This window comes from Sander lucioperca, chromosome 19 (genome assembly GCF_008315115.2).
Source record: "Sander lucioperca isolate FBNREF2018 chromosome 19, SLUC_FBN_1.2, whole genome shotgun sequence".
Lineage (NCBI taxonomy): Eukaryota > Metazoa > Chordata > Actinopteri > Perciformes > Percidae > Sander > Sander lucioperca.
Window position 1 is genome coordinate 24,059,135 of NC_050191.1, and position 26,184 is coordinate 24,085,318.

The 26,184-nt window shown below is 44.1% G+C and overlaps 1 protein-coding gene and 1 long non-coding RNA gene across 6 annotated transcripts in view; one reads left to right on the forward strand and one right to left on the reverse strand.

Annotated features, from left to right (window-relative positions):
- The window catches only part of LOC116057948 (1-phosphatidylinositol 4,5-bisphosphate phosphodiesterase beta-4), a 94,594-nt gene that overhangs the window by 61,741 nt on the left and 6,669 nt on the right, over nucleotides 1–26,184 (forward strand). For all 5 annotated transcript variants that reach the window (XR_004895932.1, XM_035995598.1, XM_035995599.1 and 2 more), the window contains 28 exons: nucleotides 70–151; nucleotides 260–360; nucleotides 828–885; nucleotides 1,776–1,884; nucleotides 2,515–2,725; nucleotides 2,878–2,971; nucleotides 3,242–3,321; nucleotides 3,429–3,513; nucleotides 3,612–3,702; nucleotides 3,804–3,899; nucleotides 4,323–4,477; nucleotides 4,608–4,703; nucleotides 4,808–4,952; nucleotides 5,137–5,221; nucleotides 14,937–15,061; nucleotides 16,199–16,250; nucleotides 16,837–16,939; nucleotides 17,292–17,456; nucleotides 19,090–19,294; nucleotides 19,406–19,494; nucleotides 19,686–19,842; nucleotides 19,935–19,984; nucleotides 20,527–20,592; nucleotides 21,168–21,283; nucleotides 21,618–21,693; nucleotides 21,863–22,038; nucleotides 22,197–22,298; nucleotides 22,420–22,477. Coding sequence is in view for 4 of the 5 variants with exons in the window: in XM_035995598.1 (XP_035851491.1) it covers nucleotides 70–151; nucleotides 260–360; nucleotides 828–885; nucleotides 1,776–1,884; nucleotides 2,515–2,725; nucleotides 2,878–2,971; nucleotides 3,242–3,321; nucleotides 3,429–3,513; nucleotides 3,612–3,702; nucleotides 3,804–3,899; nucleotides 4,323–4,477; nucleotides 4,608–4,703; nucleotides 4,808–4,952; nucleotides 5,137–5,221; nucleotides 14,937–15,061; nucleotides 16,199–16,250; nucleotides 16,837–16,939; nucleotides 17,292–17,456; nucleotides 19,090–19,294; nucleotides 19,406–19,494; nucleotides 19,686–19,842; nucleotides 19,935–19,984; nucleotides 20,527–20,592; nucleotides 21,168–21,283; nucleotides 21,618–21,693; nucleotides 21,863–22,038; nucleotides 22,197–22,298; nucleotides 22,420–22,477 (3,028 nt within the window). In the remaining variant the exon portion in view is untranslated. The remainder of the gene's footprint in view (nucleotides 1–69; nucleotides 152–259; nucleotides 361–827; nucleotides 886–1,775; nucleotides 1,885–2,514; nucleotides 2,726–2,877; nucleotides 2,972–3,241; nucleotides 3,322–3,428; nucleotides 3,514–3,611; nucleotides 3,703–3,803; nucleotides 3,900–4,322; nucleotides 4,478–4,607; nucleotides 4,704–4,807; nucleotides 4,953–5,136; nucleotides 5,222–14,936; nucleotides 15,062–16,198; nucleotides 16,251–16,836; nucleotides 16,940–17,291; nucleotides 17,457–19,089; nucleotides 19,295–19,405; nucleotides 19,495–19,685; nucleotides 19,843–19,934; nucleotides 19,985–20,526; nucleotides 20,593–21,167; nucleotides 21,284–21,617; nucleotides 21,694–21,862; nucleotides 22,039–22,196; nucleotides 22,299–22,419; nucleotides 22,478–26,184) is intronic.
- On the reverse strand, nucleotides 15,882–16,820 carry LOC118493881. Its single transcript, XR_004895934.1, has 2 exons — nucleotides 16,154–16,820; nucleotides 15,882–16,046 (listed from the first exon to the last, which is right to left on the reverse strand). It is a non-coding gene; the product is annotated as an uncharacterized LOC118493881 (long non-coding RNA).

Below are 26,184 nucleotides of genomic sequence, written 5' to 3' on the forward strand. Positions count from 1 at the left end.
CATCCCATTTTTCTCTAATTTGTCTCACTCGACTTTGCTCTTCACCTGTTCTCTCTGTTTCTTTTACAGCATTACTCGAACGTTTGCATCTGGAAAGACAGAGAAGGGGATCTTTCAAGCTCTAAAAGATCTTGGCCTTCCTAGTGGAAAGGTTAGACAACACCGACTGTAGTGGTCAGATGGATCATACGTGGCACTTTAAACTGTAGGTTTATATCTCTTATGTTAACGAACGGCGTGGCTCGTTTATCTTCCACAGAATGATGAGATCGAACCATCAGATTTCACCTTTGACATTTTCTACGCGCTCACACAGAAGATCTGCCCTCGCACAGACATAGAGGAACTCTTCAAGAAGATGTGAGTCTCCTTATTTTTTTTACCTGTCTGGCCTCATCTTTGTAATTGTAATGTTTACCAATTTATACCTCAAAATGAATACTAGAACATGGTCAATCCTGCAAATAAACAACTTAATAGTAGCACCCCTGCATTGTTAATACCCATGTTACCCTTTGACTAAATAAAACAGTGCTGCTAGAATATATCCCCAAATGTATGCTACTGCATCTTGTTGGAAATAATGAGGACAAATGTTTCTGCGCCTGCTGCACTAACTATGTCTGGACAGCCTAACCTGCTTCTACAGTTCAACATTAACTATGAGTGATGAATAACATGTTATTACTAAACGTATAACATTTAGGTGTGAACCCCTTCTTTTAAAGACTGCTTTCCAATTTTAACTGAATGTGTGAAAGACTGTGAGAGTGTCTCGTTTTTAAGAAGCATAACATTTTGTTTTTTTCTAATTAATTCCTTTGCAGCAATGGGAACAAAACTGATTATTTAACTGTAGACCAGTTAGTCAGCTTTCTGAATGAAGTAAGCTCTTTATCATTCATTAACTTCTCTGTGTTTTTGCTTGCTTGCGCCCCATCTCTGCAACTCCCCCTGCTTTACCCCCGTCCTGCTCTGGGTCAAAGTTGCCCTCCAGCCCGGGCTGCACATCATCCAAACTCTCATTAAAAGTCCATTAATGAGGTGGACAAAGTATTTAACCTCCAGTCAACCCACAAGGGCAACTTCAACCAGCTCCCCCTGTACTGCATCCCCGCCCTCATCCCATTCCCTGTGTGTTCTCCCTACCGCGGCTTGCCTCCTCTTGTCTGATTGGTGTTTCCACGGCAACGGGAGGGTAGAGGTTTTTCGTCCTGTCGCTTCCTGCTCGGCTCATCTCGCTTCCTGCTGTCTGTTTTCTGTGGCCGTGCTCTTCTGTTTGGTTGAATACCCGCACGGTCCCTCCACTGGGAAGCTGCGTGTGTGCCGCTTAATGCCCAATCCTGTGCATCACGCTCTAGACCCGCCTATGGAGGCAAAGCTTTGGTTAGCTTAATTCCCACCTGGCTTTGTGAGCGGGCACTGGCATTATGATGTTTTGAGTGCTGTTGAAGTAAAGCGCACACACTGCATGTAAGTGTGGCTCACAGTTTTTCTTAAATGTTTTAGAATTAAATTTTGTTTGTTTAAACTTGAGTGCTCTCCATTTGAGGTCACTATAATTTAGTTGTTAAAAGCAACTGTGTTGCTTTACTTGATAATAATCAAAATAAGGAAATGAGCACTGTCGGTACCTTTTCCCCATGTTGTTCCCATTAAGTTTGCCCCTGTCCTGTGTGTCAGTTTTTTTGTACCAGACCCAGTTTGTTTGGGAAGAAGTGCATGAGCAGACAATAAGTTTGTGGATTAATCTGTGTGTGCGCATCGCTCCTCAGAACCAGCGCGACCCTAGGTTAAATGAGATCCTGTTCCCGTTCTATGACCACAAGAGAGCCACGCAGATCATCGAGAAATACGAGAGAGACGAAGAGCTGAAGAAGAAAGGTAGAGGAGAGTGGAGGGAAACGGGAGGCAGAGATATTTTAGGCTGTGCTGCCATCTGCCTGTGTACCTTTTGAAACTACACTATGTTGCATCAGGGTATTGGCATAGTTCTCTGCCAAAATAAATATTTTCAGCCTCTGTCTTATTTTCCATTCCTATCGCCATGACAAATTGACAGTTAACTTTTACAGTAGTGTTTCTCCTTGATGAATGTACGCTCACAAGGCCAAAGCATCAACAAATGGTTGAATCTCTAAAAGCTATCAAATGTCCTTTTGACACAATAGCACCCTCATGACAACAGGATCTGCAAACATCTGATTTCCAATCATCTATAGCCTGGAGCTTGCACATGTTGCAATTTTAGATGAATACGATTGGATTACAAATGAAAGAGTTATAATATATTAAATTAATTAAAAAGTTAGGAAAAGCGATTATCTTTTATCCACAAATAAGAATGATTTTTATTGGGTTCTATCAGGGATTTTAATACTTAGAGTCAGAAGGCATAAATTCCATTTTGTAGGAAGTTCATTGTAACCAACAATTATTTTTCATATAATAAAGAAACATTGCTATTTACCCTCAATCCTATTAACTTCCACCCCTTCGTTCCCTCTCCCTCAGGTTACATGTCCAGCGACGGGTTCTGCCGGTACCTGATGTCAGACGAAAACGCTCCAGTTTTCTTGGACCGGCTGGAGCTGTACCAGGAAATGGAGCATCCGCTGGCCCACTACTTTATCAGCTCCTCCCACAACACTTACCTGACAGGGCGACAGTTTGGAGGGAAGTCTTCAGTAGAGATGTACCGCCAGGTCCTGCTGTCCGGATGCAGGTGCGTAAGCGCGTCACGGTCCGTTAAGATGGCGGATACACGTGTACACACAGGTGTAGACACGCATGCATCCCATTGCATTTATGCAAACACACAGTCTAAACAGGTAACAGCTAAGGTAAAACTGGTCTGTGCGCTTTCCATCCTGTCAGATGTGTGGAGCTGGATTGCTGGGATGGAAAAGGAGAGGACCAGGAGCCCATTATCACTCATGGCAAGGCCATGTGCACAGACATCCTATTCAAGGTACACACACACACACACACACACACACACACACACACACACACACACACACACACACACACACACACACACACACACACACACACACTACTGCTGTTCACGGTTGTCAACAGTTGTCTTTTTCTGGCGGCTTCAATATTATTGCATAAGGTATGCCTGCCCCCTTGTGTTGAAAGTATGATATTGCATATATCACAGCTTTGTCCTCTTCTCTCATCCCCTTTTTCGTCCTTTTTTCCACTTCATTTTTATTCTCTTAACTTACAACAGGATGTTATCCAAGCCATCAAGGACACAGCATTTGTGACCTCAGACTACCCTGTTATTTTGTCCTTTGAAAACCATTGCAGGTATGTGTACAACTAGCGATAAGCAAGTGTGTTAGTGCATATTCATTTCTTATACAGTACGTGGACCCAATGCATTCCTTGTGCGTGTTTTGTGTGCATATCACCAGTAAACCACAGCAGTACAAGATGGCCAAGTATTGCGAGGAGATCTTCGGTGAGTTTCTCCTCAAACAGCCTCTGGAAAACTACCCGGTAAATACTTTGATTCACAATGTCTCTCAGAGTGGATTGCGTTTGGATGATAGTCCTCTATATATTCAAATGTATGACTACGATGTTCTCTTTGGCAGATTGAATCTGGGCGCCCTTTACCCTCTCCAAATGACCTCAAACGTAAAATCCTCATCAAAAACAAACGCTTGAAACCTGAAGTTGAACAGAGTACGTACACAACTCGGACTGTCGACTTGTTAAATCTGTTCATTATATGGTTTATTGAGTGTGTGTGTGTGTGTGTGTGTGTGTGTGTGTGTGTCATACAGAACAGCTAGAGGCCTTTAAGAAACACATGGAGGCAGGAGAGACCAACACCCCTGCCATCATTATGGGAGAGGAGAATGAAGAGGACACAGAGAATGGTCAGCTAAATCTCTCTCTCTCTCTCTCTCTCTCTCTCTCTCTCTCTCTCTCTCTCTCTCTCTCTCTCTCTCTCTCTCTCTCTCTCTCTCTCTCTCTCTCTCTCTCTCTCTCTCTCTCTCTCTCTCTCTCTGTGTGTGTGTTTTAAAGGAAAAGGCATTTAATGCTGACATGTACACAACATGACACCTTATCAAACATCTTTTAAACAATCATGTTTGAAGGGAAAGCGATAGCTTTTAATTTGATTTCATAAACATCACAAACAAGAAATCCTCAAAAATCTGCATCAAGTGCACAGTGTAATGTAAGATTGCTTAGTGGCACAGCTTGTCTTGACTGACTGCATCAAGTCATAGACAAATATTAACATTTCGAGAACATTTGTGCTCCAAAAATGTTTGTGTTTTTGTTTGGTGATTTAGGTGTAGGAGAAAAGGAGATTGAGGATAAGGAGTTGAATTCTGAGGCCCCCAGCAGTCTGTCAGAGGCAACCACTGAGAAAGAGGCCAATAGCGTTTCCCAGAGCAACGCTGTCCTCTCAACGAAAGAGGAAGAACGCAGCAACAGTATAAAGAAGGTGGGTTATCACTTTGCTGATTGTTTGGCTGCTCAAATTAACCATTTAAACTCTGCCTTTACCTAAAATCTTTCTGTACTGCGCTCACTGGAACGTAAAAACATAAAAAGTCTCGTCTTTGTGTTTCCAGGCGCCTGACGACGAAGCGACAGAGATGTCCGAAGCCACAGAAGCAACAGACGCCACAGATATCTCAGAAGCATCCGACCTAGACAATAACAAGAAGGCAAGCACACAACTTGATCAAAAACCAAACGTCAATCCAGTTTTAAGCGTGTACGTGTGAAACATCTAGGTATTTGTGTACGATTGTACCCATGTCACGTGCAGGTTGCGGAAGAGCCAGAGGACTCGGAAGAGGCTCTGATAGCTCAGTACACCTACGTAGGAGCCACCACCAACATTCACCCATGGCTCTCAGCCATGGTCAACTACGCACAGCCTGTCAAGTTCCAGAGTTTTGATGTAGCAGAGGGTGAGTTTTTCACATCCTCCTTACGGTCGTTGCAACTTTTAATTTGTTTCTACTGCGGTCCTCGGTGAAAAAAAATAGATAACGTGGGACCGAACTGTTCATTTAGCATCTTTGTACTGCTTTATTCTGTGGGTAAAAGCAAAATGCCATAAGCACTTTTCATTCCCCGTTCTCTGTCTTTCAGAAAGGAACATCCACCATAACATGTCATCTTTTAACGAGTCCGTCGGTCTGGGCTATCTGAAGACGAATGCCATAGAGTTCGTCAAGTATCCTTTGGGCTTCAAGTCGTAGCTGTGTAACATTAGAATTACTTTAAAAAGACAAAGATGTAAGCCGTCAAATTGTTACAGTACCTATTTAATTACCATTCTGTTTGAGAAAACGGTTTTGGTAATCCAAAAATCCAAGGCGACTGAAATTGAAGGCATCTCAGGAGCACAAACGTTTCAGTAGTTGTGCACTAGATGGCCGTTTTTGTCGACGAGCGGACAGCACGTCTCAGTAAATTGAAGTCGAACAGCAAAAACCGAATGTGAATTGTGAGGATTAAATGCAATTTCATAATTTTACTCTGTTTCAAGTGGATTGGAATTGAGTTCCAAACTACTAAATGAAATTTCAAATGATTGCGATGATGCTGAAATGCAGTTTTTCAATGCTATTGTAGTTTAGCAATTCAAACAAATTGGGAACACAACATGTCCATATATCAAAGTGCTAACAGTTGCTTATTGGAACATGCTTGGGGAAACGAGGCTAGTTTAGTGTCACGCGTGCGGTTGGTCGGTGAGCTGCGCTTAACGACCGTCAATTGGTGGAGCATCCCACAAGCAGGTCCGTTAACTGATTAGCGAGGGTGCGGCTTCCACACCTGTAGCCAAGTCCCATCGTCTGTTCCTTGTATTTAACACGGGCACTCGGCCGGCGGACAAAGAGAGGAGTCTACGCAGGAGTCGCGTGGGAGGCTGAGGGGGATGTGGCACGGAATCGCACTGGATTTGCCCAGTGTCTTCATGTGCTGCTGCTTCTTTGTTCCTGTTCCCTATCGGAGATACTACACTTGTGGTCAAAAGGTTGGACAATGACACAGGTATTGCCTTTCACAAAGTTGGCTGCTTCATGTTGTATGATGCCAACCTGCATATACTCCAGAATGTTATGAAGGCTCCTCAGATATATTGCAATTACTTGCAAAGTCCCTCTGCAAATCTTTTCCGCTGCATTCAGCCCTGCCTCAAAATGACCAGCTGTGTCAGTGATTTCTCTCATTAACACAGGTGAGTGTTGCCCAGGACGAGGCTGGAGAGAAGACGAGGTGAGCGCTACCTTCGGTCCTCCGTTCGTGAGTGGGGTTGCTTCTCCGCCGAGGGAGTGGGCTCGCTGGATGTGGCCTGCAAGTTAATTGACAGCGGCTGGGGCACATTGCAGACGTCAAACAAGGGTCAATGCTGAAATGCTTGTAAATGCTTCACTGTCAACGTATATCTAAAACCGCTTAAGCTGCAAACTTTGTGAAAACCAACACTTGTGTCACTCTTAACTTTTGACCACAACTGTAGAAGCCTTCCACACACTCAACACCACGTTGCAGGTGGCCTGTGGAACTACCACTCTGCCACCCAACAATCCCTTGACTTCTTTGCTCTTGAGTACAGGCCTACTCGTCATCCCCGAGTGGAGATTTTCTCTCTACCCTCCACGGTCTTTTCAACTTCATGCTGTAACCCTAACTCATCCGGTATGTTACGAACCTATAAATCAGAGTGACCGTTGATGTAAAAATAACTTAAGGAAGGATGGGAGACGCTGGTTACAAAATGATCACTAAAATGTATTAATTGTACAAGTGGAAATGTGCAACGGCGGTCAAGGTCAACAACAAACAAAGGCGAGCGTGCCACGGTGCAGGCAGAGGCGCATCTACGAGGAAACGAGACAATCGCGTTAGAAAGTGACAAAAACCAAGACTACATCACAAACGAGACAAAGCGCAAGATAAACACCTACCGATACACACCTACCGATACACACTGGCTCAGCGTTGCCTACTGCCAGCACACAAAGGCTATGGAGGAGAAACGGCCGTTGCTTTTATCCAGGAAGCTGGGCCAACGCATGTGTACTCATTCAGCAATCATCAGTCAACCTGGAAAAGAGAGGACACACAGACAGACAGAGGAGCCACGCTTGTAACTGACAATATAGCTGAACAAAAAAAACAACACCTCAACATTGCGCTGAGTTCGTAGGGTGAAAAATCGGTGCCCACCCCGCAACGCTACCACCGCACGTGACAAACAATGGTGCATCGTGACAAAATATGTACGCCCTACCCACGAGATAAGGCGTCAGCCACCACATTATCTGAACCTTTCTTGTGCTCAATCAGCATGCACCAGAAGAGCCCAGCGCATCAAATGCTGGTTATGGTTGTACATCTGGGAGAGAAACACAAGAGGGTTATGGTCAGTGTTATGGAAAAACTCAGGTGCAGCACAACTCATTTCACATACGTGAACAACATTCGGGAGACCTTGATGACTTACGCAGAAGCATTTAATGAACACTCAAATGAGGAGGCAATTAAGCAGGCACAGAACCTTTAAGGTAAACAAAGACATTGCAGTCGCCTAAACAGATGCCAAAGCATAAAAAGTGTGCCTGGCCCACCCGCCTCCAAAAGGAGACGGTCCTAAGATAAAACATTTCCTTATCATACAACTGCCTAGATTCCCTGAATCTGTAGCGACAAACAGAATTATACATGAACGGGTTTGCTTATTAGAGCCTGGCCGAATATTCTCATCCCCTGACCTGTGACCTATGAATGACCTGCTGTTGTCTAAGCTTTCCTTAGACTCATCGTACCACCACAGTCAGTATAGATGATCGCAGGTGCAGAGCTACAACCCACGTACGCGTGAAAGTGCTGACGGGCAAAGAGTAGGGGTGTGACGAGACACCCGGCTCACAAGACGAGACTTTAACGCTATTTTACAGAAAATTGTATTATTTCAATGAAGAAATAAGACTGGAAAAAAATTTACTTTATTTAATCAAAGTCACAAAATAAAAACAGAGCACTGAAAGGTTTTGCCGTAAACTCAAATGACTGGCTCCTCTCCTGTATAACCAACAGTTACGCTGTTACTTATTCCATATGTATGGTGGATAGAGAGTCTCTTCGCTCAGAGGACCAAGGTTACAACATAACTAAGCCATTTCTGGCAGTAGTTGAGACCAAATGTTTTGTACTTCAATTTGTCATTGTACAGTAGACACAGAGAAATAAAGCTTATTTTACTAGTGTTTCACATTGATTACGTTCAAGCGCAAATAAATTACCGTCAAACACTCGGCAGATGATTTTTGACAGATGATCTCTTTGCACCTCTAGCGAAGAGCATGGCCAGGGTCTCCTTCTCAATAGTTGAGTAGTTCAATTGGTGGCGTTTCACCTTCAAAGAAGTGACGCACTGGATGGCTTACGTCGCCCTCCCTGTCCTGCGGCATAACGGCACCAGCCCCGAGGCCACTGGCGTCAACTTTCGGTTTGAATGGAAGAGAGAAGTTAGGGGCCGAGAGAACGTGAACGCCACAGAGGAGGGAGTTTGCAGCTCTAAAAGCATGATCGCAGTCCTTGTTCCACACAAAAGGAACAGATGTACTACACAGATGAGTAAGCGGGGCAACGCCAGAAACGATAATAGATAATCGGCTGTACCCGAGAAGCGTCGGGAAGTAGGAGCTGGAAAAGACGGTACAGCTTCGACTTTCGAATCCACGGGACGCACCCGACCGTGACCGACTTGCTTTCCGAGATAAGTAACGGTGGCCTTACCGAACTCTCATTTTGCAAGGTTAAGGGTCAACGACGCATCGGCAAGTCAGCTGGACTGGACGCGTGATCTGTCCCCGCGTCATCGAGATACGCATTACATTGCGGTGTATCTCCCGGCACTAAGTATCAGGCGCTGAAAGGTGGCAGGTGCGTATCTCATTCCAAAGTTCATTACTGTGTACTGAAAAAAATGATCAGGTGTTACAAAGGCAGATATGTCAGACGCTCTAGGGGTCAAAGGCACTTGCCGGTACCCTTTGAGCAAGTCCAACCAATACTGTCGATACAGTACGCCGTGCGTGGCAAGGAGAATGAATCTGGTTATGAGTCTGTGCAGAAAAGCGTGTCGTTTAATTGGAGACGCAGAGCTGACATCAATGTTGCACCGCGACGCGTTGCTACAGGATCGCTAAACGAGGTAGAGGATATCCTGGTAGTCTGAGTTTGACAACCTACCGCTCTGCTGACCATCACTGTCAACCGTAGTCGCGCGAAGCCTCAGCACAGACCAAAACAATGGGAGCCTTAGCAGGGGCGGCAGTCTTTCGAGTTACTTCATGCTTTCCCCGACCAGCATCCCTGGAACGATAGGGCTTCAACATATCGACATGATGCAATCGGGACTTTCTTCTCCGCTCAGGGTACTTTCTACCACATCCGGCCCTGAAAAACAGGCAGAGAGCGCAGAGCCGGGCGTGGGGAGCAGAACTAGAACTTCTTTGTGTTATTCTGGGAGGAAGAGGGAGCTTCTCCGGCTAAGGCTCCTTACACTGAGAAACAAAATCTAACACATTAGTCACGGTACCCGAATCAGACATGAAGCGCTCTTTCGATACCTTCCTAGGACCGCGGATACTATGACCAAACACTAGTTCAGCCAGGCCGAACCCGAGGGACTCTTGCTTATCTTCGCGGCAGGCAAAAAGGACAAAAGGGACCCCCTCGTCCAAATCCTTCTCAGTATAGTGACAATACTTGCGAAATGTGGATTTGAGTGTCTGATGCCACCATTCAAGTGCACCCTGACTCTCTGGATGATACGCGCTGGATACTGCGTGTGACACTCTCGACGCCTGAAAAGTCTGTGTGAAGATTTTAGAGAGGAAGTTAGTTCCTTGGTTGGTCTGCACAACTTTTGGCAGCCCAAAGGTACTAAAGAACTTGGTTAAGGCTTTGATGACAGTTGGTGCAGTGATTCTCCTCAACGGGATTGCCTCAGGGACCCAAGTGGAAACGCGCATTATTGTCAAGAGAAACCGATTACCTGACCTTGTTCGTGGCAACGTTCAAAAGGCTCTCCAGCCGCTGGAATAGGACAGATAGGGGTTGGAGGCGCTACTTGATTCGGCTTCCCCAAAGAAATGTTTTCGGATATGGTCGTATGTTTTAGTTACACCCAGATGGCCCGCCCATACGTGTCCATGTGCCAACTCTAAAACCTGCGGTCGGCAGCCAGTAGGAACAATAATCTGGTAAACGGTAGCCCAGTCTTCGCCTGTGAAACCAACTTACGCATCGGTACCCCCTTATGAACTAGAAAGGACTGTTCCTCACCAAGTGCATCGCGAGAAAGCGGAAAGGGTACCGTGGGGGCAGTGGTCGGCTCTGTCGCGCTCTCTGGAGCGCAGTTCACTACCTCGCCAGCGGGAGGCAACTTATCCCCAGACAAACAGAGGCAAACAATGAGTCGGACAAATCAGCATTTTCGGCCCGCTTAAGTGCTTGAGCGCGGGGCAAACGGCTAGCGGGGAACATGTGAGGATGATGCTGAGCTACCTCAGCCTCAGAGGTAGGATACACTTTCCCCCCAGCAATATCATAACCCATTACAAAGTCCACTCCAGTGACAGGAAAACATGACAGGACTGCTACAGAAAAGAAGCCAGTCTCAGCTAATGTGCACCTGATGGAGAGGGACAGGCACAAAACTCATGCCACTACCCCCTGACTATGGTACTGCTGTAACAGTCAGACTCCTTACTTAAAGGCAAAGCACTGGAAAGGATAAAGGACTGAGAACCCCCAGTGTCCCGTAACACTGTGATTGGACGCTGGTCCTCGGGCCTTCCTGTAAGAGATGCAGAAGCAGAAAAGATGAAGGGTTTGAAACATTCATCAGGTTCTATCAGAACAGGGGACTGACCACTAGGGGACATGGTCTTACTTTACCCCACACCTTTTGGCTGCGTTGAAGCAGTCACCCATTTTCACTTTAAAAGCTGACACTCCTAAACAACGTGACCAGGCTCGTGGCAATAGAAATGCAGCTTTTCAAGCTTACCTCCTGACGAGAGTACAGGAGCACGGGCGACTGGCCTAACACCAGATTTTGGAGGAGTGAGAGGAAGGCCCATCCCTCTTGGTGAACACGTTCTATGAGTTAGTGCAAACTCATCTGCCAAGGAGGCCGCCTGCTGCAGAGTGGTAGCGTTTTGCTCGGTTAAGTAAATGGCACTGAGCTCAGGTACGCGGTTCTTAAATTCCTCTATAAGCATGAGTTCTCGCAAAGAAGCTAAATCATTAGCTTAACACACAGCACACCACCGGTCAAACAAAATCCCCTTTTCCCTTGCAAGATCTGAAAATGTATGACCTGAGGTCTTTCTAAGACTGCGAAAGCACTGCCTTTAAGCTTCAGGTACCAGCTCATACCCCCACAGGATAGCACCTTTTAACCCTCTCGTAAACTAGACTGTTCTCAACTGAAAGTGACGAGCAAGCCTCTTGTGCCTTACCGGTTAATTTACGCTGCAATAGTATAGCCCAAACATCGGGTGGCCAGTGCAGAGCATTAGCGATACGTTTGAATGCACCAAAGCAGGACTCGACTTCAGATTCACGGAAAACAGGGACCAGAGAAATACGTTTACTCGCATCTAAAGGGGGAGTGGAGTGCTCGGAAGTTCTTACGCCAGTTGTAGCAGGGCTGCCGCCGGCCTCACCCTTCTCCACTTCCAACTGACGCATCTTGACAGCAGCGTTGACCTCTATTTTTTTAAGCTCCAACTCCCTCCGTAGCTCACGCTCCTCTCTCTCCCGCCGTAACTCGTGCTTCTCTCTATAACTGAAGACGGGCCGCACCTTCAACTCCAGCTCCGGGTGAAAGAGATTTCCCAGAAAATGGATCAAACTTTGGCAAAGTAAAGGATTTCTCCTCTAGCTTCACTACACCAGGAGTAATGGCAGAACCAGACGGCTCAGCCACACCCCCAACAACCTGATCTGCTGCACCACCACTCACCAAACCCACAGCAGAAGCTCCATCTGAGGTTGGCAAAATGAGTAAACCCTTGCTGATTAGACCGTCTACAACCGCAGCTTTCAACTCCTCTTTAAGAAGAGTGGTCATGACAGAAATGCCATAACGTGCAGCGAGAGCAAACAAATCAGATTTTTGACACGCGTCTAGCTGATCCCATGTGGAAACACATCAGAAACGTCATCGGCCATCTTCACTACATAGCTGCAACAAGTCCAAAATCACAGCCCAAAACACCACTGCGGAGGAGGTGCACACACACACGTAACATTGTACAACTAATCATTGTTGTCATCTATCCCCCACCAGGTCCTCGGGGAGAGTTAATTTTTTTTAAGATTATTTTTTGGCTTTTACTGCCTTTTATTTATAGGACAGATTAAGTCACAAAAGTGGGAGAGAGAGGGGGATGACATGCAGCAAAGGGCTGCAGGTCGGCACCGAACTTGCGGCCGCTGCGACAAGGACTGAGCCTCTGTACGTGGGGCGCAAGCTTAACCAGGTGGGCTACCCAGGCACCCCCTCTGGGAGAGTTTTTGTAAGGACTTGGATGTCCTTTTAAACATCCCCACAAATGGCCCTCCGCTGGTTCTTCTGGGTGACTTCAAACATCCAGACAGAGAGGTCAACTGATTTACTACATCTTCTCTCTTCCTTTGCACTCACTTTGCCTTCTCCTGGTACTCACAAAGCTGGCAACCACCTTGATCTCATATTCACCAGAACCTGCTCTACATCCAACCTCACTGTTACCCCACTCCATATCTCTGACCATTTCTTCATCTTCTTACTCTCTCCCACTTTCCCAATCTCACAGCCATATCTCAAGAGATACTGTACCTGTCGCAACATACGCTCACTCTCTCCCTCTTCTCTGGCTTCATCTACTTGCACTACTACTATCAACCCTCCCTTCATCTGACTCTTTCGCACTCATGCCTCCCATGCTGCCACAGACACTCTATTCTAGTCTATCCTCTTTACTCTCTCTGTCCTCCCACTTCACGACAGGCTCGAAAGTCCTCCCCAGCTCCGTGGTTGTCTGAGAGAACAACTATACAGGCAGCGGAAAGGAAATGGCGGAAATCTAAACACCCAGACGATCTGCTTACTTATCAGTCTCTACTTTCCTCCTTTGCTGCCTCTATTTCTACAGCAAAAAGCTCTATCAAACCAAAATTCAATCCTCCTTCTCCAACCCCCAAAAACTTTTTTTCATCTTCTCTAACCTCCTTGATCCCCCCCAGTCCCCCCCCTTCCCTCCTACCAACCCATTTTTTTTTTACTTTGTAAAAAAGATAGATGACATACGCTCTTCATTGTCCACTCCACATTCTGAAATCAACTTTCCATCCAATACATCCAGTACTCTTTCACCCCTCTATCTCCCAAGCAAGTTCTTACCCAAATAACCTCCGCCCGCCCAACCAGCTGCCCCCCTTGACCCTATCCTTAGGGTAATCTCACCTTCTTCAGTCTATTGCTCCTGACCTTCTTCCTTTCCTCGCCCATCTCGTCAATGCCTCCCTGTCAACTGGCTGTTTCCCCAACGCTCTCAAAGAAGCAAGAGTGACCCCTCTTCTCAAAAAACGAACACTCCAACTCGTCTGAGGTGAATAACTACAGCGTGCCATTTTTAACTCTCTTCCTATCTCCACCAGAACAACCTTCTTGATCCCCGCCAGTCTGGCTTCAAGGCTGGCCACTCAGCTGAAACTGCCCTCCTTGCTGTCACTGAGCAGCTTCACATCACTAGAGCAACCTCTCTCTCCTATGTTGTCATCCATCTGGACCTTTCTGCTGCCTTTGACACAGTGAACCACCAGATCCTCATTTCCACACTTCGGGATCTGGGTGTCTCAGGCTCTGCGCTCTCTTTGCTCACATCTTACCTGGCAGACAGCACCTACTGGGTAACTAGGAGAGGATCCGTCTCAGAACCTTGCCCACCCGCAACTGGGGTCCCTCAGTGTTCAGTCCTGGGTCTCCCCTCCTCTTTTCTCTGTACACCAACTCTCTCTGGTCTGTCATTCATTCGCATGGCTTTTCCTACCACAGCTACGCAGACACCCAACTCTCCTTTCCCCAGTCTGAAACGCAGGTAGCAGCCCGTATCTCAGCCTGCCTGACTGTCATTTCTTCTTGTATGTCCACACCCCGCCTGAAACTCTACCTCGACAAAACTGAGCTCCTTTTCCGTTTTACTATAACAATTCACAACCTCATATCGCCCACTCCACTCCGCATCAGCCAACCTGCTTGATGCCCCCTCACGGCAAGGGACAACTAATCACTCAACGAAATCCCGACTGTTTGCTGTCCTGGCTCCTAAATGGTAGAATGAGCTCCCCGTTGACATTCGGATGGCCGAAAGCCTACACATCTTCCGCCACAGGCTAAAAACGCATCTCTTCCGACTGCATCTTGGATAACTAAAACATGTTTGTTTTTTTACAGTTGCACTCATTTGGATCTTTGTTGTTTGGCTTATTTAGAAAGCTAATTTACTTGCACTTACTTCTTGCTGTTAGGCAAAGTCGCTTTGGATAAAAGCTAAATGGCATGTAATGTAATAGATTGACGTCACCTAAATGAAAGCTTAGAGGTGGGTCAGACCCGATGTTTTTTAGCCATATTTGTTTTCACTCCGCTCTTGGAAAAGAACTGGAGGCCTCTAGAGGCCAGTGTGCCTTTGGACTGTGTGACTTGGCCTGATGCAAAAATACACACAAACTTTGCCTCTCTCTCAGTCCAATGGGACACTTAACCCAAGCTGTTCACACTAAAAATAGTCTGCAGTCTATTTGACACACACACACACACATGTGCTGAAACACACATGCTCTCATCTTTTTTTTAAATTTCCTGAGCGTCAGTGCAGCTACAACAAACGTCAGATGAGCCGTATCTACCCCAAAGGGGGCCGGGTGGACTCCAGTAATTACATGCCTCAGATCTTCTGGAACGCAGGCTGCCAGATGGTCTCACTCAACTTCCAGACCCCAGGTACCACAGCACACAACATGGGACCTCTGACCTCACACACACCCATATAAAGTACTCCACATACAGCAGATACATATTACAAGCACACATGCACAAATACAAGCACTCAGTTAAACTTCTGATCCAACAAAGTGCAGCATGCAATGAACTTCTGACCTTACATACTCATACATCACACTGAAAGCATCTTCTGCATGTGTTGTCTGGATGAACATGGACCCACTAATCAACAACCCACAATCACATCCCCAATCACATGCAAACATCCAAATAACCCAAGAATAACAACAACAAGAAGGACGTTCGGACTTAATGAAGATCCAGTTTGGATTGAAATGTTAGTTTAAAAATGGTCGGTTCACCTAAATTACAAAAAAAGCACATTTTCTCACTGACTGCTAGTATTATCTAGTTATGCTGATAGCTTTGATTTTATGGGCTGAGGTTTTCTGATATCAATTTTTCATATTTACCACCATTCCAATACAATGGTTACAAAATACTCAACTGCAACATGTACATACATGTACTGTAACATTCTTGGGGGAAAAAAATAGTTCTAATGAAAACTGCACTCACCGAGAGCTCTGGTTTGTTCTGATTTAGGTGAACTAAGTCTTTAAAGAAAAGTGTTGATTTGAGTCTGTGCAGAGTGGTCAATACTGTAATAAGAATATGAGAAGAATTTTGTTTTGAGAAACCATAGTGCTACTTCTAGCCACATGACACAAATTAGTTCCTAGTTTCTGCAAATGGTTTTCAGCATCAGGTTATGCATGCATGAACCTGATCGCGTGCGCACACACAATTTTTTTTTATTAACTTTCGCTGCTACATACACACCTATACAGTGAGTGTTTTCTGTCGGAAAACAGCTGTTGCCCCATGACCAGAGGCAAAAGGGATCAGACCATATGGCTTGCTGGGAGCAGAGCATGTGCAAGCCTGAGGGGGGGAAGGGGGAGTCACAAAAGAGGTGGAGCTTCTGTGATGTAGGGATAAATGTTTAGAGAAGGAGAGAGATGTCAGGAAAAAAAAATAAAAATAAATAAAGGCTCCAAGATTTGATGTTTGTGTGAGTAATGTGAGAACCTGATATCTGCGTCTCATCAGAACGTGTCTCATTGTCTCTCTCAGATCTGGCCATGCAGTTGAACCAGGGAAAGTACGAGTACAACGGCTCCTGCGGGTGAGAAAAGCTCCTCACTCCTGTCCTTAGCTCATTTCCATCCGTCCCATCCCTCCCTTCTCCGCCCCTCTCCGAAGTTCATCAATTAAAGCTTGTCACATCTCATTAGTGGTTGCCAGCGGCGACCGTAGCTACTGTCTGCCCCGAGAGACAATTAGTGCTTTGGGGAAGCGGGCTCCTCTTAACCCGCCTCTGAGGCTCTCTGCAGTCATCTATCTCTTCCTTTCTCTATCGCCGTTTCGGTCCCTCGGCTCTAATACTGTCCCTGAGGGCAGACATTTTACCATTAATGCTGGAAATCTCATATGTGGGAAGATCGGGGCTTTTGCAGACACCCATCATTACTAATGCCACTCTGCTGGGCCCCGGGTTAAAACACACAAACACTCACTCCCACACAAAAAGCCTTCTGCAGCTCCTTATTCCCCTTATTTTAGAGCCTAATTTAAACTAACAATATAGAATTTTATAACTGTAGGATTATGTATTTCATCACATCAGCGTTCCCACATTTGATCTAAAAGGTAGATTGATTTTGTTTGTGCGTTTTCCTTATATGTATCTTCTGTATGTGTGTGCACATCAGTTACCTGCTGAAGCCTGACTTCATGCGGCGGTCAGACAGGATGTTTGACCCTTTCTCAGAGACGCCAGTGGATGGAGTCATCGCTGCAACCTGCAGCGTACAGGTCAGGTCATCTGACACTTCAATTATGCAGGAAAACTGTTAAATCCTATGAATAAAAAGACGATTACAGTATTTTAGCATTAAACTATGATCCATAAAAAAAAATTATGTACTCAGATGTATACAAGGGTAAGTTCCAGGCTTGGTTTTCTCACAACATGGTGTGTTGTATGCTACTCCAGGGAGGCAGAGCTGTTGTCTTATTACGCATATCTTTACCTTAGTAGATGGTGCTTGATTGTACCCCATACCTGATGAGTCCAATAATAGTGAATAATTACTTTTTAAATATTATTCCTGTAAAATCTATGCCTTCAAAGATATTCATAATGCTGTCCTCCTTTTTACTTTAGGTGTTCTCTGGACAGTTCCTGTCAGATAAGAAAATCGGTACGTACGTTGAGGTCGACATGTACGGGCTGCCGACAGACACCATCCGGAAGGAATTCCGCACACGGATGGTGATGAACAACGGACTGAACCCAGCCTACAACGAGGAGCCCTTTGTCTTCAGAAAGGTAGCGAGAAGGGCACGAAAAGGGGTTGTTGGTTGAGGCGAGGGAGGGAGCAGAGGAGGTCGAGATAACTGATACAGTGAGTTAAAACAAATGTGCTGCATTTATTCGAATGCTGTCTTTGTGATTAAAGCCGTGGTATTTCAACAGTAGGAGAAAAAGCAGAGGGATGGAGGACAGTCATGATTTGGATTGGAAGAAAGGTCTCTGTGACGATGGAAGCTACTCATTCTGTTTTTACAGCAGGGAAATAACAATAATTGATACTTTTTATTGATCCCCAGTGGGGAGAGGGAAGGATGGAGGGAAAAGAGAAATATAAGTTGGCAGTACTAGCAAGAGCAAAGAGAGGATGAAGGCAAGTCGGAGAAAGTGATGCAAAACCAATGACGAATAGAATGGTGGTTGAAAATCTAGAAAAGACTTTAAGAGAGGAGGGAAAAAAGAAAAACTGAGGGAGTTTTTTGGGATACTCTTAAAAATTGCGTCATTTGCAAAAGTATCACACACCAAAACGGAGACGGGAACAAGAGGAGGCAGAGCAGCAGACACAGCAGCACAGCAAGAAGAAAGGAACAACAAACAAAGAAAAACAATTAGGGATGGAGAAAGAGGGAGAAAAAAAGGAGAATGAAGGAGAGAGAGAGAGAAATAGTGCTCTCAGCAGAATGAGCAGTCTGTCAGCCATGACTGTGACTCCAGCTTCCTAACACACACCATCAATCACAGCCTGCCGCAGTGCTGCTCTGCTCACACACACACACATAAACTTACAGTGCTATCAGAGGGGCATCACAAGCAGAGCTGCTGGCAAGACTCGTTTCTCACATCTAACACACACACACACACACACACACACACACACACACACACACACACACACACACACACACAGTCAAGATGACTCAGAGCAAACAATACACACCAGCAGCGCTCGCATACAGTACATCAGCAAGGCTACATTTACGTAAGCATACACACAAGTGGCTGCTTCCACCCATTCATCTCTAGTGAGTATTCTTAGGTCTTATCTCTTACCTTCTTCTTCGTCTAGGTATTAATCATCCTCTTCTCTCCATTCACTTATCTCTACACACAAGGTCATTTAAGACTCACTCTTTTTTTTCAAGGGTATGCACACAAGCTCATCCACAGCCACAAGTTACACACAGACACACACGTTATATATATATATATATATATTATTTTTTTTGTGTGTGTGTATGATTTACTCATGTATGCGTACTAGCTGTGGAGATGGCCTGGTCAGTCATCAGTTATGCTGTGTGTTGCTGCACTATCATTTCCTGTATCACACTGTGACTGTCCCCTGGTAGTGTCCCCTGCAGTTTTATCCTTGACCTTCTCCCTCAATGATTCCGTTTCTGCTTTAGCGTAAAAGAGAGACCATTTTACTGCAATGGCTGTGAAATTGTTTGTTTATTTTCACACCAGAATGAGTTCATTAGACTTCCCACAGTTCAACAGGGCTGATGACTGACTCCTAACTGCAACTTTTAGTCTTTTTGTCCTCACGCCCCTTCGCCCCCCCATGTTCCTGATCCCATCTTTTTTTTCCTTTTTTTTGGCTCCTTCTCCCTCCCCCCCTCCATTTCCCTTCATCCACCCCTCCTAGGTGATCTTACCAGATCTGGCAGTACTGCGCATCGCCGTCTACGACGACAACAACAAGCTGATTGGCCAGCGCATCCTGCCTCTGGACGGCCTACAGGCTGGCTACCGTCACATCTCGCTGAGGAACGAGGGCAACAAGCCCCTGTCGTTGCCCACCATCTTCTGCCAAATCATCCTCAAGACCTACGTGCCCGACGGCTTCGGAGGTGAGAAGAACACTAACTAACTAACTAACTAACTAACTAACTAACTAACTACTTATAATAAGTACTTGCTTTTCTTTTCCCTGTACTTACAAATTGTTTTGTGTGTTTCAGCAATTGTCGATGCCCTATCGGACCCAAAGAAATTCTTGACCATAGCAGAAAAAAGAGCTGACCAGATGAAGGCATTGGGGATTGACACGGTACACACACACACACACACGGCGCATCAGTTTGAGTTACCATGCTGGTTTGAAGAATTGTACTTGACTGACTGTGTACAACCAGCGTTAACTCACATAGCTAAGTTTTAACTCCGTACTTAGATATACCTGCATCCATACAACAAAAACAGTGTCCCTTACCATCTAAATGAATCATTTCCCTTTTGTAGAACGACATAGCGGATGTTCCCAGTGGAAGCTCAAAGAATGACAAGAAGGGAAAGGGTAAAGGAGACACTATGAAGGCCAGTGTGACACCACAGACCAGCTCAGACATGGCCCAGACCTCCAACTCTGCCCAAAATAACACAGCAGAAACCAAGAAGGGTATATACGGACGTAAAACATATACATTTTAAACACATAAGTACACACTATTGGGACACAGAGTTAAACTCCACTTTTCTCTGCTGTTTCAGATAATGCACTCGTGCCTAATGTCAGCATTGATGACTTGAAACAAATGAAGGTTGGTAACTGAACGCCTTACTATTAACACGGAAACAGGGCTCTAACCGTGCAGTCTGTAAGACAATGTAAATGTGGAAGAGTTACAGAATACATAAGAAATAATGCAGTAATTGTTATTATTTAAGTTTCTTTCTATCATGTACATGTAAACTATAAATATTATTTATGAGTTATTGCTAAACAATGATATTGGTGTAATGTACTTGTGAAATTGTACAACGAAACATTACGCTTCTGTTTGACGACATTTCCCTGCACGTAAAAAAGGATGTGATGTCACATTTCTAAGCACCAAAACTGAAAATGCATAAACAAGGCGAATATTCATAACAAATTATACATAATTATTTCATAAATACTTTGTTTTCTCTTGGTAAAATTAAATTACTTTAATCACCCTTTTGTACCAATAATGATCTCATAATATATCTACTGTGTATATATATATATGCTACCAGAAAATGCTTATACCTAGCTATTAAAGGCTATTCTCAACATGACCTGCACAAGATCAATATATACACTTCTCTCCCATTGCAGACGTACCTTAAATTGCTTAAAAAGCAACAGAAGGAGCTCAACACTCTAAAGAAGAAACAGTCAAAGGTGGGTGATTGTTTTAGTGCCAACCTGTCTGTTTATAATGCAAAGAGGCTGCGGCTTATTCTGGACAGTCATTGATGCTCAGAGGGATAGAAAGAGAGTGAGGGGGCTCCACCTTTCATCTGACCACTGCTTCATCACTGCACACACAGACAGACACAGACACACACAAAATAAATAAAAAAAAAAATATATATATATTAAAAAAAAATTATGTTTTGTAAAAAATTAGACTTGCTAAAGTTGCTTTTCCTTTGACCAGCGATTACCATAGAGACCATGGTGGGTGCTGGCTCATTCATAATGGCTGATTAATTAACATAGCATTTCGCAAGTCCTTTTGCGTAACCCATGTATAATAGCAGCATCCAAACCCATCTGTTCACTGAATAAAGACTGCTGGCTCATTACTTGATGTAGACAACAGTAACATATTACTGTTTTTAAAATAATACTAGTTTCATTTTGCAGCTGTCTGTTTTGCTATGATATCTGTCAATGGAGGAGGGTGATACAGTATTGGTACAGGTTACAACTGCACTTCCACAGTATATATATAAATACTTTTTTTCCAATAGGATCAAAACACAATGCAGAAAGCCCACTGCACCCAGATGGACAAGATGGTGTCTCAGCATGACAAGGAGAAGACAACCCTGGAGAAACTATTAGAGAAAGCCATCAAGAAACGGGGGTAATTGAAGAAAGAATTGCATTGCCCGGGTTTCTTGTGTGGGCTAATTCAGTTTGCTATTGTCAGTTTCCATTTGCAGTGATAGTCAACCAGTGAGACTGTCAAATGCAGTAGCCAACTATGGTAACATGGAGGAACCTCCTAGTTTGAACTACATTATAATTATTGTACCACAATGTCAGAACAATTATGATTCCAGCTTTTACAGTACAAAACCAAAAAGGCACTCAGTTTGTGATTAATAAGATAGGCCTCTTGAAAACCTCTACCATCGCATTAAATTTTACTTGCATGGTGTTAAATCAACACTTATATGTATGTGGTTTCCTCACAGGGAAAACAACTGCCAAGAGCTGAAGAAGGAGACAGAGGACAAGATCCAAACACTGATTGCCGATCACAAAGTCAAGGTAACACAAAACTTCTTACCCCAAAGCCAGCATCCTTTCCATAAAGTTATTAGCTGTGAGGATAAGTGCCTCAGCTGTGGATAATTGACTGAGGTGTGTGTGTGTGTGTGTGTGTGTGTGTGTGTGTGTGTGTGTGTGTGTGTGTGTGTGTGTGTGTGTGTGTGTGTAGGTAAAGGACATCACAGCACAGCACACGAAAGAGTGGTCAGAGCTGATCAGTAGTCACAGCAGCGAGGAGCAGGAGATGAAGGACAGCCACGTCACACAGCAGTGCGAACACCTCAAGAAACTTCTAACCACTGTCCAGGAGCAGCAGACCATGCAGCTCAAACTCATCCATGAGCGGTGAGACCAGATCCAGAGGGGCAGCAACCCTCTGAATTGCTAAACTGAAGCCTTAGTATCCTAACTGCCGCTTGCAGCTACAAGTGTTAGTCGCTGTAAATGCCAGTTGTGACCAGGTTTTCTTACAGTACATGTGGCTTTTTGTTCCACAATTTTAGGCAGAGCAAAGAGATGCGTGCCAACCAGGCCAAAATGTCCATGGAAAACAGTAAAGCCATCAGCCAGGACAAGTCCATAAAAAACAAGGCAGAGAGAGAGAGGTGGGTCACACATATTACCATGTAATCATTCAGCAGAAGGTTGACTTGGCTGTTGAATTGTTATGTTGGGATTGTGTTGTGCCACTTGTAATGCCATGGTCCTGCTCTTTGTGCTATTCAGGAGAGTGCGAGAGTTAAACAGCAGCAACACCAAGAAGTTCCTGGATGAGAGGAAGAGGGTAGGTTGTTACTATCTACTTTTTTTTTTTAATAGCTTAAACAATATTCCAGGGATTCTCCCATTTTAATGAAATAATACCATTAGGTCTGTAGAAATTATTACATCATTGTCTAATTGCAATTTTTTTTTACGTAATCCCGCCTTCTTTGTTTAACCACAATGAATTGCTAACATTAGCTAAGGATCTAAGGGGTATGACTGTTGGATAGTATTTTTTTCAGAGGACTATACATTTTTATTATTTAAATTGTTAGTTGTTGGCACTTGTCCCTACACGTTCATAACAAATAGTGTTGACTATTATTTGTACTCCTAATTTAATTTAATCTGTTTTTTGTTCATGATTAATGCTTTGATTTTTATTGATGAGGATAAATGTTCTATTGTCAATTTTATGTTTAATACAATGTTTTATCATAATAAAGAGACAGTTTACTTTATAGGCTGTGTACTTGGTAAACTTTAATTTGTTTGAAAAAGTAATACATAAATAATTTTAAATGTGACTGAAAGAGACAATTATATTGTTAATAGCAATTATTTCTGAGACAATTAAATGTACAGCAACATTTGGAAATGTTACCGCTCTAAATACCATACAAATGTTTGGATGTCTATTGCGACTCCAGCAGTTTAATTTAATTTTAGAGATTTAGAGAGATTTAATTTTCTACTTTCGAAAGAAAAAGATGGTCTAGAACTGTTACATAAAAGTATATAATCTTTGCTTTTTATATTGATATTAAGCACACAAACATGTTTTGATTTCTTAACAACAGTGGTTTAGATATTCTAAGCGTCATCACAGTGATACAAATTCTCAAACCTTTTTGTTTTGTGACACACCCTGTCCAGAGGTTTGTACTACGAATCAAGATCAACATGCCCTGGATTTCTTTCAGTTACCTGGCTTCACTAACCCTAACAACCGCGGTCCCGCATAACCTGTATCACGACGCTGGTTATCAACTAGTTCTGTCGACCCAGGGTTTCCCAATCCAGCGGTGTGCGCGTTCACATAAAAGAGACGGTGTTTGCGCACCACGACCAATCGCAGACATCTACCAGAGCCGCATATTTTACATAAGAAGAGCAAACTATAATTCTACATAAATATGAAGAACACAGACACGGTTTTACAGGCAAAATGCAGGAAGGAAAGCTGGCAAAAAAAGCCGACGCTGTTTTACGTAAATCACAACGCTTATCAATATCACTTCCAGTGGTGTAGTCTACATGATAGTAAGCTCCAGGATTTCCATATAGCCACTTAAAAATGCCCAATGACACGTAACAACATACTTTCCATTATATCTTTGATAAATTTTGAATTGTCATCCGTGCTTTTTTCTTAACATCTATAGGCTGAATAAAGGTATTTATTTACCATAAATTGGTGCATAAAAGTGTATCGGAATGCAGGAAATGAAGTCGTTGATGCTTAAAACTTCCTTGGGGGGGGAGGACACCCAGGCCCCCCCACTATGATATGCCCCCCTCCTCCCCAAAGGCAGATTCTGGCCAATATACAGTACAGTACGCCCACTATAATAACATACATTAGACTACACTGGTCACTTCCCCATCAGTCAGGCACAAGATCTGACCATAATTACACTTTTGCTTTCCATGAACTGTCGTTGCTTTAGCCTTTTATTTCAGTTGCAACCCCAGAAGTGGTAAGCTGTGAGAGAAAAAAATATATATATATCAAAACATAATTCTAACTGATGTGTGCATTGGCAACACACGGCTGAAGAAGCCATCAAATAGCCTATATGTAATTCCCTCCGCTTAAAATCAATATCTTCCATAAAGATACCCATCAGTGAATGTTAACGGGGTTGTCGGTCTCTAAATGTTTTAACTTTTATGAGCGCACCCCTCTCTCCCCCTCTCTCTCCGCGCACCGAGCTCCGCCTGATCTTCTATAAGAACGGTGACGCCGGTAACAAGTAATCCACCTTTGTGATACAGAAAACCCTGGGTTGAACCTGAAGTTACCTCGCTAACGCCAAATCTTGCTTCGTAGTACAGGCCTCTGTAGTGTCATCCAATGTGTGTGGAAATCAGTAGTACAAATACAACCTGGGGGAAAAATACAGCAGTTTTCTAGAACAAATAGATTTATTTAAAGCAACTTCGTTGGGTTGATGTTTTTTGTGATATTCATTTGTTTTGCCCAATGTAAAAAAAAAACAAAAAAAACAACAACAAAAACATGCCCTGGATTAATTTCAGTTACCTGGCTTCACCTAACCTAACAACCGCGGTCCTACATAAACTGTGTCACGACAGTGGTTAACAACTAGTTCAATCAACCCAGGGTTTCCCAATCCAGCGTTCATATAAAAGAGGTGGTGTTTGCACAGCACGACCAATCACAAACATCTATCAGAGCCGCATATTTTACATAAGAAGAGCAAACTAAATTTTGCACAAAAAGTAAGGAAATTTGTGTTTGGTAGATTATTTCTCTGTGGTAACAATGCTTTTTGGCAATAAATCTTATACTGTTGGAAAGCCTGTTTAGTTCCCTTTCAAATGGTGCCCCATTTGTAAGGAACATGCATTTGTGGGATGAGCAGCAGCACTGAGTATGTGGGTTGCGCCCATGAAAAATTTGCCAAATTTTCTCTGCCATTGCCAAACAGGTTATTTTGCTGTTGCTATTGACACTTGTTTTGAGGTTTGTCATCATTGGAGGCAATCTCAATGCAGAGAGATATAGAGATGACGTTCTGCCACCAGTGGCAATCCCATATCTCCACAGTCTGGGACCGAACTCTATCCTCCAAGATGACAACGCTCGCCCACACTGGGCGGGGTTTATCAGAGACTACCTCCAGAATGTGGGAGTGGAGAGGATGGAATGTCCTGCCAGCAGTCCTGACCTCAACCCCATTGAACACTTGTGGGATCAGCTTGGGCGTGCTGTTCGTGCCAGAGTGACCAACACAACCACGTTGGCTGACTTGCGACAAATGCTGGTTGAAGAATGGGATGCCATCCCACAGCAGTGTGTGACCAAGCTGGTGACCAGCATGAGGAGGATGTGCCAAGCCAATATGTCTTGTTTCTTCAAACTTCAATCATCCAATCCACCAAACGAGTCAATGGCAGAATAAGCTGTTTGGCATTGGCAGAGAAGATTTGGCAAATATTTCATGGGCACAGCCCACATACTCAACGCTGCTGCTCATCCCACAAATCCATGTTCTATTTGAAAGAGAACTAAACAGGCTTTCCAACGGTATAAGATTTATTGCCAAAAAGCATTGTTACCACAGAGAAATAATCTAACAAACACAACTTTCCTTACATTTTGTGCTAAGTTTATAATTCTACATAAATATGAAGAACACAGACACGGTTTTACAGGCAAAACGTAATTCAGTCGCTGCTTCCTAAAACAGGAAGGAAAGCTGGCAAAAAAATAGCCGACGCTGTAAATGCGTAAATCACAACGCTTATCAATATCACTTCCCCATCAGTCAGGCACACGAGCTGACCATAATTACACTTGTGCTTTCCATAAACTGTTGTTGCTTTAGCCTATTATTTCAGTTGCAACCCTGGCAGTGATAAGTGATCGTTAGAGCAAATAAAATGTATAAAAACATCATTCAAACCAATGTGCGCATTGGCAACGCACGGCTCAAGAAGCCGACAAATAGCCTATACGTAATTCCCGCCGCTGAAAAT